The following is an 18,002-nucleotide window of genomic DNA, read 5'->3' on the forward strand; positions in this document are numbered from 1 at the left end:
TATAGATATAGATAATGGGGGAACGTAGTGCAAGTGTGAGACTGCCTCTTGCATGGAGTGGGGATGCAGAGACAACAGACCCAAAGTAAAGGAGCAACCTATGGAAAGAGCAGGAATGACAGGATAGGCAGGAAAGTTACAGACATGGGAAGGTTGGGGAATTAGACTGGCATGTTTGGAATTCTATGATGATTACATGATGGGTACCATGGAAAGCTAATGTGTGTTGCATGGCAAGGGGTGTCATGTGTTGTGCCATGGTGGAACATGGCAAGTTGTGTATGGGACATACATGACTCCCACAATAATATCAGCAGTTTGGTTCCTGCAGTCGTTTATCCTGCTTAGCTACATGAATGAATGTAAAATATTTTTTGCACTCAATCTCATTTTAGATTCCCATACTTTATACAATTCCCACAACACACATGCTCAGAACGGTAAAATATTTTTCCTAAAGATTTTGAGTTGTGGACATTAGCCATAAATGTCTCTTGAATGACATCATATGCTTCCATACTGAAGCCCCAATGTCCTGCAGCGCAAACACCAGCTTCTTACTGTACTCAATGTGTGTAAGGTAGTTTAGCATGTAAACAAACTACAGTAATGTTCTTGATTGCTAGTCCCCCACCTCACAGAGACGTGAAGAGAGTCACAAGTGAAACTATAACTATACTATAGGCAAGAAATATTCTTTATGGATTCATGTGCTGGGCATCAATTGTAAAGCAGAATTCCTCAGCAATGCAGGAGCTGTGTGTGCATGTGTTATGTTGGATCCGTATAGGAGAATTATCTTTCCTACCACGGCATCGTGTCATGTTTGAATATAAACGAAGTCCTATTTTGTGAAGTTATGTGTGGGTGCCCATTTGCCAGCTTTGCTTATCTGAGGCAACAGCAGATTACCAGCGCATTAGGTGAAGCTGTGGCTTGTAAGTGGAATAAGCTCTGGGTCTTACTATCAGAAATGTAGTAGTTAGTGGGCAACACAACTGCACACAACTCACAATGGTTCTCGCAATTCTGTTCTTTAATGATGGGATCACCCTTGTGTTGAGAGCATATAGTAGAAAGAGCTGGCCTGTTTTTCAAAGAAGCTGTCCTTCTGTCTGTATAATCCAAGTGTGCTCTTCTAAAGTCTAGTGTATGATGTGCTATCTGAATTGGGGAAAAGGCTAGAACAAATGTTAGTAGCCTTATAGTCTGCTTAGCACAGAAAATATAGACAACCTTGAGTACTAAGTATAGGATGCATTCTCAGGAATATCCTCGCTTTCTGTACTGTATTGCCTGATGGTTCCTGGCTTACGAATGCTTCGAAGCTTGTTAACTCTCAAGAGTAGTCACTGCAAGGGATTAGCTGTCCATATTCTTGTGATGTAGTGACTGCTTTGTGTGCTCATTAGTGAATACAGTCCAGTGTGTTCTGCTTCCTTTGACTTATCTAAACTGACTGACACAGTTGGACTTCTCTAATGTGACACTTCGTTCAGCTTTGGCAAAGAAAGTGTGTCTATTTCTGTAAAGGGGTCACTGTTTCCTATGCTTCGTACAACTGCACACCAACCAGCAATACTTTTTTCATGCTTTTTTTCTCAACAGAAGGGTAAGCCCTTGCGTAGCTCTCCCTTTCATTCTTTCTTGTGTCATTTTTGTCTTCTTACCCTACAAGGTATTTCTTTTCACTAGCCTGCGCCCTCCCCCGGGTCATCTAATCTCCCTGTCCCACCTCCCTCTTCAATGTATTCTTGCTTTTCTAGTAGTTTCCTGTTTAGATCTCCAAGGTCCATTTAGAAGCTCCTTTCTTGTGTGCCATAAGCCCAGTTCCCCCTCCTGTAACATGGTGGCCATTTTTCACATTCTTCGGACGTTCTTATGGTTAGTTAGCTTGGCGAATGTCCTCGTTTTTGAGTCTTGCCTGCAATTTTAGCTTTCAGTTAGCAACAGATCAACTGTAACCAACAGAGACAGAGTGAGACTGTGTCTTCCTCTTACTCATAATTCAATGTCTTTCTTGTGTGTCTTGGTTTTTGTCTCCTGATTGGAGTGCTTTGCTCCATATTCCTTAGTTTGTCCTGCTCAGGGGAACATTTTGCTCTCACCATAATTTTAAATGGATGAGTTGTATCCTTTCACTGTTGACACCAGGAGCACTCATTGCAGGGCATTAAAGACTATTTTCCCCACTTCTCTCTGTTTCTGCTCCGCCCAGCCCCTCACACTCTGCCCGCCAGACATGATGTTTCAGCAGGAGGGCTTCCTTAGAGGTTTTTTAACCATTCCAATATGGCTATATGTAGTTGTGCATGTGTAAGTAAGTGAGGCAGGCATCTTTGTGTGTGGGGCAGGCATCTGTGAATAATTATTCCTGTAGGAAAAGAAAAATAATTTTGAAAACTGCCTTGTTCTTGTGTGGACATGCACGACAGTCTTCTGGAAGAAAAACAAAGCATTTGCAAGGCCAACAGATGTTGCAGATGCGACAGATTTGCTTTGCCAATACTTATACCGGCAACATTTTGCAAATGTTTGTTTTCATTGTATGGCTTTTTGTGGTCTACATATCCAATCTGCAATTCTGTTTACCCATTTTTTAAAAATAATTCTTTCCCTCCATTTTTTCACTGCAAACCGCTGCCTGGACAAGAGCGTTAACAGCCATTACCTCATCAATATAAGTATGAACGTCCTCACGTATGAAATGATTCCACTGGAGATCAGCCTGCCCTTGGCTTGTGTATTGAGGATAACACTAGGTTGGAACAGACAGAGAATTAAACAGTGTCTCTGCATCCGGTTGAGGTACTCTAGTGTGAAAAAAGATAATCCGACTGACCCTTGTGTCTGAATCCTCTCTACATCATTTTTTTACCTACCTGTTTTTCAAGACTTGGGGCTGCAGTTAAAGCTTCTGCAACAAGGATTGTTGCCATTTCCAAAATTCTCACAGGATCTGACATTTCTGCCTAAATGGACACATCTTTATTTCAGCGAGTTTGCACAGGGGTTTTAAGCTCATATTCAATTGTTTGACTTAATGCCTACGTCCTGACTGGTATTTACGCTCCAAAGACCAAGAGTCAAGGACCAGATTAGACTTTTTTACTTGATTTTTCTTTAATTGTGCAAAGTAGAACATTTTGGCAAGAAATGCTCTACACAGCAAAAGATCTCATTACAGAGGCCCCAGTAACTGAAAGGAATGGACCTTGGACGCTACATGTGGATGTTTTTCATGTCCGGGCCTCAGGATTTCAGAGTAGTAGTTTATGGAGGTGCTGTTCACGATTTTGAAGACCAGGATCAGTAGCTTTCAAACAGCCATGTTTACGCCAGACAACCAACCACCTTGGTGGCTGTACTTTGATGTTGGGTTTATTGGCGGGGAGGTTCAACAGAGTTCCTATTGCAAAATTTAGAATTTTATCTAGCAAGGTAAAATAATGAAGGGTGGAAAGCTGCTTGTCAAAAATTGCAGTTGTCAATTCAAGACAAATGGATCAACGTCTTGGCTGTGTGAAAAGAATTGCAAAGCAAATTTCCCATACCTTTTGTAACTGAAATAGTGATGCTATAGCTGGGTTGGTTATGAATGTATCCATGCTTACTGAAGAGTTGAAATTTACCCTTGGGTTTCTGGCTGAAAATGCTGCCTGCAGTCATGATGTTTGGCGGAAAACAGGGTGGTACAGGAAAGTAACTTACTTCTCTTTTAAACAATTTAATATCAATGATGGCAGAGAAACATTTTGAGATTGGTGTCTGAATGCAAGAAGGAAAAGTAGCAATCTACTAGATATTCTTTGTATAGAGATGATAGTCACAGGCTCTTATATTACGATAAGATAAGGTGTATAATGGGAAAATTAGGCGACCCAGGACTTCACCTTTGAAACTGCGACCTGCAGGGTTTTAAGGGAAGAAGGTGAGGAGTACAAAGAGGTTCAAAAGTGTTGATCGAACAACGAGGATTAGATGCAACTGAGAGTGGACCCTGTTTTCCAAAAGTTGTATATGGTGGCTAGTACAGTGGGGTGATCAACAATATCAAAGGATGCAGAGAGGCAGGAGTCGAGAACAAAGAACAGGTGATTATGGTGGCCAGAGGTCATCCAGCTGGAAAGCTGTCTGAGGGCGGTTTCTGGGGCAATGCCATCTGGACTGGAAGTTGTCTATATATAAATGAGAAGTGAGGACAGTGGTAAGATAATTAAGAAGTAGCTCTTCAAAATTATACAGCTCAATGTATCTGAAACCACAATATAGTGTTTGAGGATATAGAAGACCTCTTTTGAGAGACAGGAAAGCATTTTGATAAAGTTAAAAAAAAATTCTAAAAACCGTTCAGACTTGCAAAAGTGTTTCAGCGACTCATTCCAAATCACATTTAGGGAGCAGCATATAAGAGGAGACCCCTCCAAACTGAGACTCACAAAGACCTGTATCAATGGTTTGTGACAGCAATTGTGCTTATAAACAGATACCAACACTCAATTTGCGGTTGTATCTTAGCTGGAAAGGAGTAGGTGTCCATTTTGAAACGCTTCCCCTTTGAGAATCATGTCATGCACACTTAAGGTGAGCAGATGATGGTCCAGGGGACCACCACATGCTGCTTCCTATTATAAGGGTAAAGAATCTAACATGTCGTTGCGTTGTGGTGCTCCTTCCAAAAACTTACCATAGGCAAGATTTTCAGAATTGTAGATTGTTTATAATACTAATATAACAACACTGCACCTCCAGTGCCTGTCTAAGTAAAGAAAAGTACAGCCTAGCAGATTTAGACTGTACCCTTTTAAGACGCCAGGCGTTTCCACTACCCATGATGCATTATACTGGCAGCTGATCTCAGAAAGTCAGTCCTTTTATAAGTAAGATGCGTGAACTCGAAATTTACTTCATAAGTTTTTATGGGGAGAATCAAGTCGGGCTCTTCCACCAATCCCTGCCCACATCACATGATGAAGCTTGCCCCAGAGTTGGTGTCCTCGGCCCGGGTACCTGTGTATCAGGAGATTTTGAACACAGGAGCACTTCCTCCCTCATGAAAGGAAGCGATTGGCATTCCTTTGAAAAAGAAACCTGGTGGTGCCGCAAATTATCTCAAGGACCTCCAGCTTATAGCTTTGCTGCCCTTTCAGGCAAATTTTTTTGAAAAACATCTTAACACAGAACTGGCACAATTCTTACAAGACTCAGGATGCCTGGATCCTTCTGAGCACAACTTTAGGAAAGCTCGTAGCACGGAAACCGCCCTCATCACCACCTTGGATTCTATTCGTAGACTGGTCGATAAAGGGGGTGGAGCTATTTTAGTGTTACTGGATTTATCTGCTGCACTTGATACTATTTTGCAGCACTTAATGTTACAACGTCTTCACCAAGCGGGGGTTAGAGAGAAAGCCTTGAGTATTCTGAAGTTCTTTCTGTGCGAGCGATCTACCACAGTAAGTTGTGGTGATTTCAGAGCTCCCCAGTTTCAACTAACTTGTGGGGTCCCACAGGGCTCCTCTCTCAGCCCTACTTTGTTTAATCTTTATGTGGCCCCACTAGCTAGTCTTATCCGTTCCTTTGGCTTTCTGGCTGCCTCCTATGCTGATGATACTCAGCTAATTATTCCTGTTAATAAGAACTGGGGGGAGGTAGCAGACAGGTTCCACCACTGCATGAGCAAGATTAATGAATGGATGGGCCACAGTTGGCTTAAAATGAATGGCGACAAAACAGAGATCCTTTCCTTCGGCTCTAGCAGTAAGTTGTGGAGCTCACGTTAGTGGCCGCAATCTTGCCGTGACCTGCCTGTCCCCACAGCATCCACTAGAAATCTTGGGATTGTGGTTGACAATTCCTTGTCCTTCAAGTCCCAAGTAAATTCGACCACCAAAGCCATTGGATCCTAAAAACCTTGAAGAAAATCTTCCCCTACCTCCAGAAGGAACTTCGACTCTCTGTGTCTCTTGCCTTGCCTTCCGAACTAGATTACTGTATTGCGCTGATGTTGAATATGGACAAAGGCTCTCTCGACAAATTGCAACTGATTCAGAACACGGCTGCCCCGTTGATACGAGATCTCCCCCGCTCAGCTTCGGCGAGCGGCAGCCTGAGAGTTGCACTGGTTACCTGTCGAGAGGCGCATAACATTCAAGGCTCTTTGTCTAGCTCATAAGGCACTTCACATCTGTTCTTCCTTACAATGGTATGTGCCAGGTCGTCAGCTTAGGTCATCCGGGCTCCATTTGATTTATGTCCCTTGTAGCCGCAGGGTGACATAACTTTTATAGTAGCAGCAGCCAATTGCTGGAACACTCTTCCTCTGTCCATTAGGAAGGATGATAACTTTTTGTCTTTTAGGAAGCAGCTCAAAACTTGGCTTTTTCCAAACTAACTCTAGTTGTTTTTGGCAGCTTCCCTGCTTCCTCTCTCGGTGCTCTTCTTCTCTTTCACTTGTTGCAACTTAGCGCTTCAATGCTACGGCCGGAATGCACTCTATAAATGCCAATACATACATAAATACATCATTCCAGATACCCAAGAAAAAGAACCTGGGAAGGAGGAAGGGCGTTCATGATCAAGGCAAATTACTTCAATGTGGAACCAGGACTGCACATAAGTAATCATGTCTTTAGCATTGTAGGATCTTCATGCATAGCCATAAACATCAGGGTAGAGTGGAAAGTTAAAACATTGTAGTCCTCGTGGTTTTTGGGCAAAAGGGATAAGAAACTACAGAAATTGAGTAGAAATCTGAAGGAACCACAATACTGAGTTAAGCAATGAGGTTCCTCAGAAAAGCTTGACCAAAATGATAATCAGCTTTCCTTTTCAAGCCAAGATAGTGCCTCGTGAATCTGTGAACTGAAACATTTGTTGAAAGATGATGTTCCTCACGGCGGTGCACTGTGGTGGAAGCCCGACACCACACCAGATGATGTTTTGGACTGGGACGGGGTGGGGGCTGGAGAACAACAGGGAAGTCTGGTGCTTCACAGTTTCAGGGCAGTCGGAGTTGTGGAGATAATACTGGCAGAGAGTGTTCCATTGAGGAAGCTTAGCAAGAGGAGACTCGATCCACACGTGAGCTGCATCAAGCTTCCGCTGCATTCCCATGCACCTTCTGTTATGTATGAGACACCCCAAGTGTGACCCGTGGCAGAAGATGTCCCTTCTTTCACTCAGGGAGATGGATCTCCTGTAAACTTGGTGCCTCCCTGTGATAATGAGGGGGTTGTTTTGGGAGACGACATAGGCGCTGGAGGTCGGGGTGCGGGAGGTGCTGCAGCGGTCCAAGAAACGACCATGCTGGAGTTCAGAAGGTGAAAGAGCAATAAAGATGCCTTAAATGTTATCTTCATCTTGTCACGTTTGATGTGCATTCAAATGTCAGGCTATATCTTCTGATAAATTGCTGCTTATTTGTTTAAAATGGAGTTTAGTGGTTACTTTTCATTCTCTCACTGCAAAGTGAGAGGATCTTATAAAGAACTGTCTCACAATCTTGCTGGAGTACAGGGAGCGTGAAATTAAAGGTTGCAGGATTATATTTTTTCTAACACAACAACGTTTTAATACCTGTAAATGGACTGTACAAATATTTCCAAACACATCAGCAATTAAGAAAGTACAAATAAAGCACTTTTTTCTAATTCTGTAGTGTGATGGAAACAAACCTCTTTTGAAAAAACAAACCAAATTAAGACACTTTTTACTTTGTGATGTGCAAATTATAAATTATTTACACACGTTGTTGTTTGCACACTATATAGCTTATCAGTAAATCTTCATCAATTTAGTAGCCATTTCAATGAAAAATGTGATGTGTGTAAATGACAGTGAACTGCCACACCATGTTTTAGTAATATATCTGAGAGTATGCTCAAACAAGCACCACAGCTACATACCACATCCTTACCATTCTCTTGCAGGGCAAGTGAGGCTTACTTGTGACACCTGTTCTTTGTGTGATGTTTAGATTTTTCACAATACCTATGACTTCAATGATGCAACATTGATGGCAGTGCCCCCACTCTGAGAACGGTTCCAGCAGCACCGGAGCCAGAGCAGAGCGATCCTTAGAATTATTTGCTACCTTGAACTGCTGCCAGAAGCAGAATGAGGACAGGACTCCCAGAACTGCATACTTATTGATTCCAACTGATTTGCAATCTTATACTGGCAGACTTGCTTCGTATTTAAATGTGGAGGGTGGAAGAGACTGGTGGCAAAGGATGAGCCCCGAAGATGAAATTATGGCGAAATAAGCAGAGGAGGTTGTGGGTGTTTGTTGTTGAGTGATCAGAAGTGCAAATGGTAATGTGATCATGAAATCCCAGAACTTGTAACAGGAGGATTGAACCAGTGACGGAGTGAAGAAAGGTGTCAGGTGATACTAGTATGAGGCCACTGATGTCTGATGTGCAAGGGGAAGGATGAAAGTAGGGGACGATTTTAAAGATCGTAGACAGCACAAAACAAAGATGGTGATAAGCATGGGCACCAAGAATAAAAATCAAATAAACTTTTACTAATTAATGAAAGTTGGAAAACAACACAAGTACACCTGCGGAGACGCCGATTGGAAGTACTTCAAGAGTCGTGTTTTGAAACCATCTAGAACTTAAGTAGAGTAAGTTCTTTGCTCGTCCTGGGAGGGAACTTTTCTAACTTAACATACTGCCCAAGTGATGCTGCTGTTCCTTCTGTCTGATAGTTTTTATGAACAAGCTGAAGTTACTTTGCATCTTGAGGCAAATGGTTCTGGCCAATGAGGTTGGAGGAGGAAGCTACAAGGGTAGTCCATGAAGGGGCATAGAATGTCACTGCTGAGACAAGACAGTCCCCTCACAGAGCAGTAACGGTCAAAGAATGAGGCGTGGCTGGAAATATTCAGGTGAATCTTTAGGCATATTAGGGTACTGTAGGTCCAGATAGGATACAGGTGGTAGAAAGGCTGGAGAGAGGGGTGAGGAGTCAACAGAGTTAAGGCTGGTTGCCTGGCATGAAGGGTTGTGAAGCATACCATTGAAGTCTTACCTGATTGGCACTTTGAACTCCTGCTGAGCGGTTACCAAAAACTTGGTTAAAGCTTCATTCGGCTGGTAAAACCCAATCAGCAAAATCTCCTTCATGTTCGGTACCTGGAGAAAGGTTAATTATATATTCAACCATGTCCTTTATTTCATCTTCTCCCAAACGAATCAGTAAATACAGATACACTGTTGTTAACTCATCATCTAAATACCTTGAAGATATACGTGTTAAGGTACACATTTGTGGCGTTAAATTTAGTAAATCTACACTTGCTCTCAGACTAGTACGGTAGTCAACCTCATGCCTCCCACCAGCCAGTAGGGCTAAATCAGCGTCAGCCATGTGTCAAGCCAGCATATCAAAAAAGGTGATCAGACTTGGCAACACCAAGCCACATTAGGACCACCTTTGAAAGCTCAGAATGGTTCAGGATGACGCGATAACATGGCAGGTTTGTCTCAAAGGTCTGTGGAGATGGAGGAGAGCTAGGCACTTGTAGCCACCCTAACATATGACTGGCCTTGCCCCAACCCTAGTAAACATGCTGAGAACTGTGCACAGTAAGCATCGCAAAGAAATTACATCTGTGTTAATTATAAAATGGAGATTTACCACCCGCTTAAAACTCATAGGAATACTAAACTTCATAAACTTACTCGTCCTCTGGTGAAAAATATGTTTATTTTCACAGGCCTGCTTACACCATCCTTATAAAGGGGAAGTTTCTCACCATCTATTAGGTGTATTTCTTCCACTTCCAACGCCCTTCTAAAATGGGGTATCCTTTACTCACCTTGGTGCACGCCTCAATGTGATGCTGGACCATGGGGACTCCAGCAACAGGGAACAGAGGCTTTGGTACCTCGAATGACAGGGGGCGGAACCTGGTACCTGCAGTAAGAAATTGAAAATAGTTAACACCGAGTCAGCGGCGCCAAAAATGCAATATGTAGGGACAATAATAACTATTAATGCAGGGACTGTGTATGTGAGAGATGATTATAAGGAGTGATTAATTGTGATAAAAGTAATTTACAATAATACCTCCAATACCTCTCAGGGCTGCGTGGAACAGGCAATGACCCAACACTGCTCAGGTATACAAAACCCTGACAAGTACAACCATTTGGCAAACAATACAGGCATAAGAGGCATGAATCTGGATGCTGGTAATGCCCTAAACTCATGCCCCTCTGGTACCCCTTTGGGGTATCCTACACGCCGCATGTGTCGCATCCAGGTCCTGAAGAAATATGATCACATCTCCACAATCACGAAGGAACTCCAATGACTCCCCTTGATGTTCCGCACCAGCTTATAAACCAGTTGGATCATTTAAAAAACCATCACGACCACCGCTCCCTTATCTTGCAGGCAAGCTCGCCATCTATTCGGGGTTCTCAGCACTCCTGCAGCCAGAACACCATCAGACTGCAGGCTAAGGAGTGTAAAAAAAACAACAACAAAAAAAAACAGAACAGGCCTTTTCCATCTATGCACCCAGGATTTCTGTGTCTATCAGAAGCACCCCAAAGCTGCTTCAATTTGGGAAACAGTTGCAGACTCGCTTCTTTAAAGAACACTACATCACAACTAATTAGCTTTCCACAACCAGGCTTCTTCTCCCATCACTCGTTGACTTTATTCTTGTGTTTAACCACGTACAGCACCCCACTGTCTTTTAGCTAGGTTTGCGCCTGGGCACATAGGTACAAACATACATAACCTACTACACTCCCCCCCCCCCCCCGACTATGGAAAATGGCTAAATGTTTCTGTAGTACCCAGAGCACAGCTGTGCAAATCTGCCTCTAATTTCAGTAAGCCACTGCCTTCAATGCCTTTCCTCAGAATGAACTCCTGAACTTCGGCGACAACTTCCTTGAAACCATTGTTTGTTACGTCACTTAGATCATGGTTTAAGAGGTATTTAGGTGATCTGAGCATGGAAGGAGGTAGAGGGCCTGTATCAAAAAGTGCAGGCTTCGCTGGAGGCTTGGAGAAGTAACAATACATCGCTAGCACAGGTCTTGACATGAGAATGGTAAGAAGGTGGTTGCTGGAACATGGTAGTGGGCAGGGGGGCGGGTATGAGATATCTTGACAGCAACGGTAGAGCCAGAAAAACCTCTGAGGTAATCCACAGTGTAAAGATTACTTTTTATTAGTCCTGGGGTGACTTTTACTAGTGTCTACGCTTTCTGTAAACTGTTAAACTGCAGTGCCTGGAGGCCTATAAACAGAATACTTGCATTGATTAGATTGGAATTTAAAGCTCCCTATTACTTCGGCAATGGGGCATTAAGTGCACTCCTGATCACAGTTACTGTTCTGCATGACACGGTTCTTGGTTTTTGCCCCAGTTTATTTTAGTGATATGTCAACCAGCTTCATGCATAACAAAGCAGGCTCTTCACAGTCACAGAACCAGATATCAGGCAATCTGGATGTATTAGATGCCCAGACTTTGAGAGACTGACCTCCTTTTCTCGCTGCTGAGATGCTTTATAATAACTTTTGAGACTATGAAATAGGACGAAAACACAAGTTAACTTTTTACTCAAGAGACATTTACATATGAGTTGCAATGCAATCGGAAAACATATCAATGCTTTATTAACGTGTGATTAGTACCAACAGATCCTTTGTTTGCACATATCCAGAAGCCTATGCTGGGACTGTCCACCGAGTCTCGGAGGTTATAGGGCAACTTATGAAGATGAATATTTTTGAAGAGGGGCAGAGAAGGACAGGGGAAGGTTGACTGGAGAATGTATCATGTGTTGTCCTCAGGAGGATCAATTCGGTTTAAAGCAGTCCAGTCTATGATAAACACCCATTTGTGCACTGAGCCCATGGTGATAGCTGCTTCTCAGTGTGAGTCTGTAAGAGTTACAGAGCGAGGTGTTGACAGGACCAGTAGAATGAGCACTGTCTTCTTGTTGGTTTCCGCTGCCCTGGTGTGTGGTGGGTACCTGTGGTACTTACACCTTATACCAGGTCCAGGTATCCCCTATTAGTGCAGTGTAGGCAGAGTCTAGAAGCCAGGCTGTCTAGATGTAGTTGTGGATGAGCAGCCAAGGCTTATCTAGGAGACATGCAAAGCTCGTGCAATATCACTGTAGTCACACAGCACTTACACACAGGAAAGAAAACACTCAGTGTTACAAAAATAAATGTAACCCACCCTTAGGAGATAAGTAATACACTAAATATATAAACTAGTAATCAGAAACAGGCCTAGAAAAGGTTAGAAAACAGTGCAAATAGCAATAGCCAATAGTGACCCAAGGGGGAAACACAAACTTTATAATAAAAAAATGGAATGCGAACAAGGTACCCCCACCTAGGTAAGTAAAATGTGTAGAGGGGAGCTGGGAGTACTAGAAAACCACAGAGGTAAGTTACACCGCATCCCCCAGTGACCAGGAATGCAAGAGTAAAACACTGGATTTTCCACAAACCACCCAAAAGGAGGAAAAGAAGAAAAAGAAGACACCCAGAGAAGACTGCAACAATACCAGTGGTGGATTCCTGAAGAAATAAGACCTGTGAAGAGAGGGGACCAAGTCTAAGAGTCACAGTGGAGTCCAAGAGGAGTAGGAGGTACTACCCACCCAGCTGTGGATGCAGGAGTTGGTAGACGGTGATGAAGAATAGGTCAGCACTGCAGCCCTGGAGCTGGGGAAAAGAGCTCCTGATGGATGCAGATGAAGCCCCATGCTGGAATGAATATTGCAGATGGGTGTTGGTGCAGGAATTCCACCAATAAGCCTCGGCAAAGGCAAACTCGTGGTTCGTGGAAAAAGAGGTGTTGCCAGGGACCAGAAAGGAGCAGGAGGACTCAACCCAGGAGGGGGAGTCACTGGGGACCCTTAGTGTCACAGAGAGTCCACAGGAGCAGAGGCAGCACCTACAGGAGTCCCACAGGATGGAGGCACAGGAGTTGCAGAAGAAGCCCATGCAGCACTACAAAAGAGCATCCCACACCGCAGGAGACCACGCAGGAGGCTGTGCTTTGCAGGATGGAGTGCTGGGGGGCTGGAGCTACACGTCGCCTGAAGATCCCTTGGAGGAGATGCAAACAAGCCTTGGCAGCAGCAAGAGACATGATCCACGGGGGTACTGTCCTGCGTGGGAAGGCAAAGGTTTACCTCCACCAAAGTTTGACAGCTGGCAGAGAGGACTGTAGGAGGCTGGCCTGGCTTATAGTGGGTACCTTGTGGTACTTACACCTTGTGCCCGGTCCAGTTATCCCTTATTAGTAGAATAGAGGTGTTTCTAGCAGCTTAGGCTGTTAGAGGTAGCTATGGCAAAGCAGCTTAGGCTGAACTAGGAGACATGCAAAGCTCCTAAAATACCACTTATATCATATAGCACAATATCATAAGAAAACACAATACTCAGAGTTACTAAAACATAAAGGTACTTTATTTTAGTGACAATATGCCAAAAGTATCTAAGAGGATACCCTCACTTAGGATGTAAGTAATATACACAAATTATATGTACACAAACCCAAAACAGGTAACAGTAAGAAAAGTAGTGCAAACAATGTAAAATCACAATAGGTAGACATAGGTCTAGGGGCAGCACAAACCATATACTCCAAAAGTGGAATGCGAATCATGAATGGACCCCAGACCTATGGGAGGTTGTAGAGGGTCGCTGGGACTGTAAGAAAACAGTCAGGGTGTCCAAGATACCCCACCCAAGACCCTGAAAAGTAGGAGTAAAGTTACCCTACTACCCCAGAAAGACAGAATAGTTGTGATAGGGGATTCTGCAAGAACCACAAGCACCAGCAAAACATTGAAGACGGATTCCTGGACCTGAGGACCTTTAAAAGAAGGGGACCAAGTCCAAGAGTCACGAAAGTGTCCGGGGGGGGGGGGGGGGGGGGCAGAAGCCCACTAAACCCCAGATGAAGGTGCAAAAGGGCTGCCTCCGGGTGGAAGAAGCCGAAGATTCTGCAACAACGGAAGGTGCCAGGAACTTCTCCTTTGGATGGAAGATGTGTGAGAAAGTAGCCTCTTTCTAGCCTTGTTACCCCCACCTTTGGCCTGTTTGTGAGTATATGTCAGGGTGTTTTCACTGTCTCACTGGGATCCTGCTAGCCAGGGCCCAGTGCTCATAGTGAAGACCCTATGTTGTCAGTATGTTTGTTATGTGTCACTGGGACCCTGCTAGCCAGGACCCCAGTGGTCATACGTTTGTGGCCTATATGTGTTCCCTGTGTGATGCCTAACTGTCTCACTGAGGCTCTGCTAACCAGAGCCTCAGGGGTTATGCTCTCTCTTTACTTCTAAATTTGTCACTAACAGGCTAGTGACTAAATTTACCAATTCACATTGGCATACTGGTACACCCATATAATTCCCTTGTATATGGTACTGAGGTACCCAGGGTATTGGGGTTCCAGGAGATCCCTATGGGCTGCAGCATTTCTTTTGCCACCCATAGGGAGATCTGACAATTCTTACACAGGCCTGCCACTGCAGCCTGAGTGAAATAACGTCCACGTTATTTCACAGCCATTTACCACTGCACATAAGTAACTATAACTATAAGTAACTTATATGTCTAACCTTCACCTGGTGAAGGTTGGGTGCAAAGTTACTTAGTGTGTGGGCACCCTGGCACTAGCCAAGATGCCCCCACATTGTTCAGGGCAATTTCCCCGGACTTTGTGAGTGCGGGGACACCATTACACGCGTGCCCTACGCATTTAATTAGTAACAAACTTCGAGCAATCAGTATTTATCAGGGGAACAATTTGCAGCTAGGAGGAGGGACAATTTGCACCCCTACCCAAATAAGGGTGCAAGGGGTCATTATTAGTGACCCAGTAATTATCTCACAACTCCTTTTTCTCAAAATTGCCAATACTACAGGAATCAATCATTTTGGATTACTGATTGCAATATAATTAAGAAAAACGTGCGGAAATCGGCGATTCAGCCCCATTCATGCGTGTTTTTAACCATTTTCACCCAGAGTGTTACTTAGGGCTTGATTTAGATATTGGGAGACAGGTTACTCTGTCACAACTGTGACAGTCAGCACATTCGCCGAAATATAAATCTCACAGGCTATCATGGGATTTATATTTCGGCGGACGGCTACCCATCACCATTGTGACACCGTAACCTGTCCGCCGAAAGCTAAATCGGGCCCTTAGACATTCTGGGGGTTATTACAACTTTGGAGGAGGTGTTAATCCGTCCCAAAAGTGACGGTAAAGTGACGGATATACCACCAGCTGTATTACAAGTCCATTATATCCTATGGAACTCGTAATACGGCTGGTGGTATATCCGTCACATTTGGGACGGATTAACACCTCCTCCAAAGTTGTAATAACCCCCTCTGTCTGCTTTGAGTGGGGGAAGTGTCGCAAAAAACTCTAGTCCTGTGGTTTTCCAGAGATACTGTAATCCTGACTGCTACTGCCAAACAAAGGTTTGCTGGGCTGTTCATAATGAGACTTTAGAACCTAAACGTCAACAATTGTGAATTTTAGAGCTACCCATATAAAGTTTGCCTTGTCTAAATTAAGCAATGCAGTACAGAATCCCTGCCCAACATTCACAGAGCAATGTTACAGCACACGTTTTACAATTCCTTTTCCAGATGCTCTGATGCATATTTTCTGTTATGATAATGGGCTATCTATTCACTATCTCGGAGTCGAAACTCTGACTTCTTTACAAGTGGATTAACGATGCCTCGGTCACTGCGATCAGACATCACACCTCAGACATTGAGGAACTTTTCACTGAAATTATATTACTGCCTTTGAGGACTGTACTACGCCGGTTCTAATTCTCATTGCTATATGCACCCGTATCACTGATTTGAACACACGTTACACACTGTGCCTCCTGCACTCATTTTGTAAGTACTTTAACCAATGAAGTGTGCTGTGTGTATTTGTTATCTGGTCTGTCTCCAGATGAGACCAAACAACAGCTGCTAATGCACTTTCTAAACACACATTACTACGTTGCTGTAGTAAACAATGCAAAGAAATGCAGGGCAACCTCTGCTCTTGCTTTAACTGTTGAATACTGAGTAACCCTAATTCTGGGTACACGTGATCGTGTGACAGACTTGTGCACTACCTTGCCTTCCTGGGGTGCCCGATCCCAATCTTACCCTTCTGTTAAGACAGACTCATGTACTATCTAACCTTCCTGGGATCCTTTGATCCCAGTCCTGCTCTCTGGTCCCAGGCTTGTGTGAGGTTGTCAGACTCGAGTACTGTCTTACAAGGATTCCAGGCTTGTGTGAGGTTAAGGCAGACTCCTGCCCTGCCTCCCCCTCCTTTGATCCCACTCCTGCTTTGATGTTAAGACACTCGTGGACTGTCTCACCTTCCTGGGGCCCTCTGATGCCAGTCCTGCCTTGGTGTTAAGACAGACTCATGTACCGTCTCACCCTTCCGAGGTCCTCAGAGACCATGCATCTGTGAGGTGAAGACAGACTCATGTGCTGCCTCCTTCTCCAACAACCCTTGTCTTGTCCTGTAGGTGGCCAACACTTTAGCTGGAAGAGCCAAGGTTCTGTATAGTGCGTAAAAGTCTGCCATCAGATGGAGGGAAGGAGTCTGCCTGGCCCTGCAGAATGACAGACTGTGCAGAAGGAGAAGCCCAGTGGGTCCAGGCACTGAGAAACATCCAGAGGAAACACACTACCTGAGAGCAAAGCCAGGAGTGCCCTCGGCTGCAGAGCGTCTTTCACACTCACAGACGATGCTCCTGGCAAAGACCGTTTCAAGCCTTTGTAAGATTATCAGCCAGATTAGGGCTGCAACTGCCTTTCCTGGCCTGATCAGGGTGTCAACTGACGTGGTCACAGTGCAGGCCGGATTGGAGTATCACTGATGCAGTTACTGCACTAGCCAATCGGGGCTACAACTGCTGTTATTTTATTTTTTTTAAATATATTTTTATTAACTTTCACTGTTTTACATATGCAATACAGTTGGTAATATCAACAGGTTTCCGTTAAATTCACATTAGTAATCTTCAATGGTACAGCGGATTCCAACCTCCTCTAGGGCTCCCACCGTACTGCTTTTTTTTTTTTTTCCTAAGAGTAACTCGCAGCGTTAAAGTTCCAGTGTGCCTAGTTCGCTTAAGATTCTTAGATGTTCATTCTTTCCGTGTGTGTGCCGGGAACCCAGTTTACCCTTGTGTCTACATAACAGTCTTAACTAATAATACCTATTATTTTAACGTGATGGTGCTATTGTGAGTGGGCGACCTCCATTGCTGGGATGAGTCCTTTTCCTTCTCCACAGAGGTCGGGCCGGTGCCTCCCCAAATTCCTCGTCTCTACCCACTCAGTCTTGGATAACTGTGCCTTTGGGACGAGTCTATCTACACCCTATCGCGCGGAGTTCTGTCCTCCTATCTCCTCCGCTTTTCCATCCTGTGTGGTCCCTGGCCTCCCTTCCTGGCCCTTCCACCACTGGTGTTACCTCCAACCCGCCCTGTTGTCCCGTGCCCCATACCACTGGTCACTCTGGCCCTTCCCCTACCACCCCCCTTCCCTTGTCAAGCTGTCCCATCCCAATAGTATTTCTTCCCAAGCCGGGGCCATAAGGGTTTGGCGCAGGCCCCTCGCCTCCTCGCTCCTCAACACTTGTAGTTTGGCTCGAGCCCATTTCATCACATCACGCCTCCACTCACCCGTTGTGGGGCACCTGGGGGACTTCCAGCCCATCGTGATCCGTCTCCTATAGAGAACCAGTGCTAGGTCTAGAAAGCACCCCCTCACCCTCCCGAGTGGGATACCTGATTTCAGACTCAGTAAGCATGTAGCTGGGGACAGGGCCAGCTCTACCTCCAACACTCGCGCTAGGTCAGCTAGCGCCGCAAACCAGCCTTGCTGGAGTTCTGGGCATTTCCACACCATGTGGTCAAAGTCTGCGCTTACGTCCTCGCATCTGGGGCATGTCT

General features: G+C 44.5%; 1 protein-coding gene across 2 annotated transcripts in view; it reads right to left on the reverse strand.

The window, feature by feature from the left end:
• Positions 1-18,002, reverse strand: part of GMPPA (GDP-mannose pyrophosphorylase A) — a 113,089-nt gene that overhangs the window by 84,621 nt on the left and 10,466 nt on the right. For both annotated transcript variants that reach the window (XM_069227155.1, XM_069227156.1), the window contains exons 3-4: positions 9,830-9,927; positions 9,040-9,143 (exon numbers count right to left, since the gene is read on the reverse strand). In XM_069227155.1, the coding sequence (XP_069083256.1) occupies positions 9,040-9,143; positions 9,830-9,927 (202 nt within the window). The remainder of the gene's footprint in view (positions 1-9,039; positions 9,144-9,829; positions 9,928-18,002) is intronic.

This window comes from Pleurodeles waltl, chromosome 3_2, assembly GCF_031143425.1.
Source record: "Pleurodeles waltl isolate 20211129_DDA chromosome 3_2, aPleWal1.hap1.20221129, whole genome shotgun sequence".
Taxonomy (NCBI): domain Eukaryota; kingdom Metazoa; phylum Chordata; class Amphibia; order Caudata; family Salamandridae; genus Pleurodeles; species Pleurodeles waltl.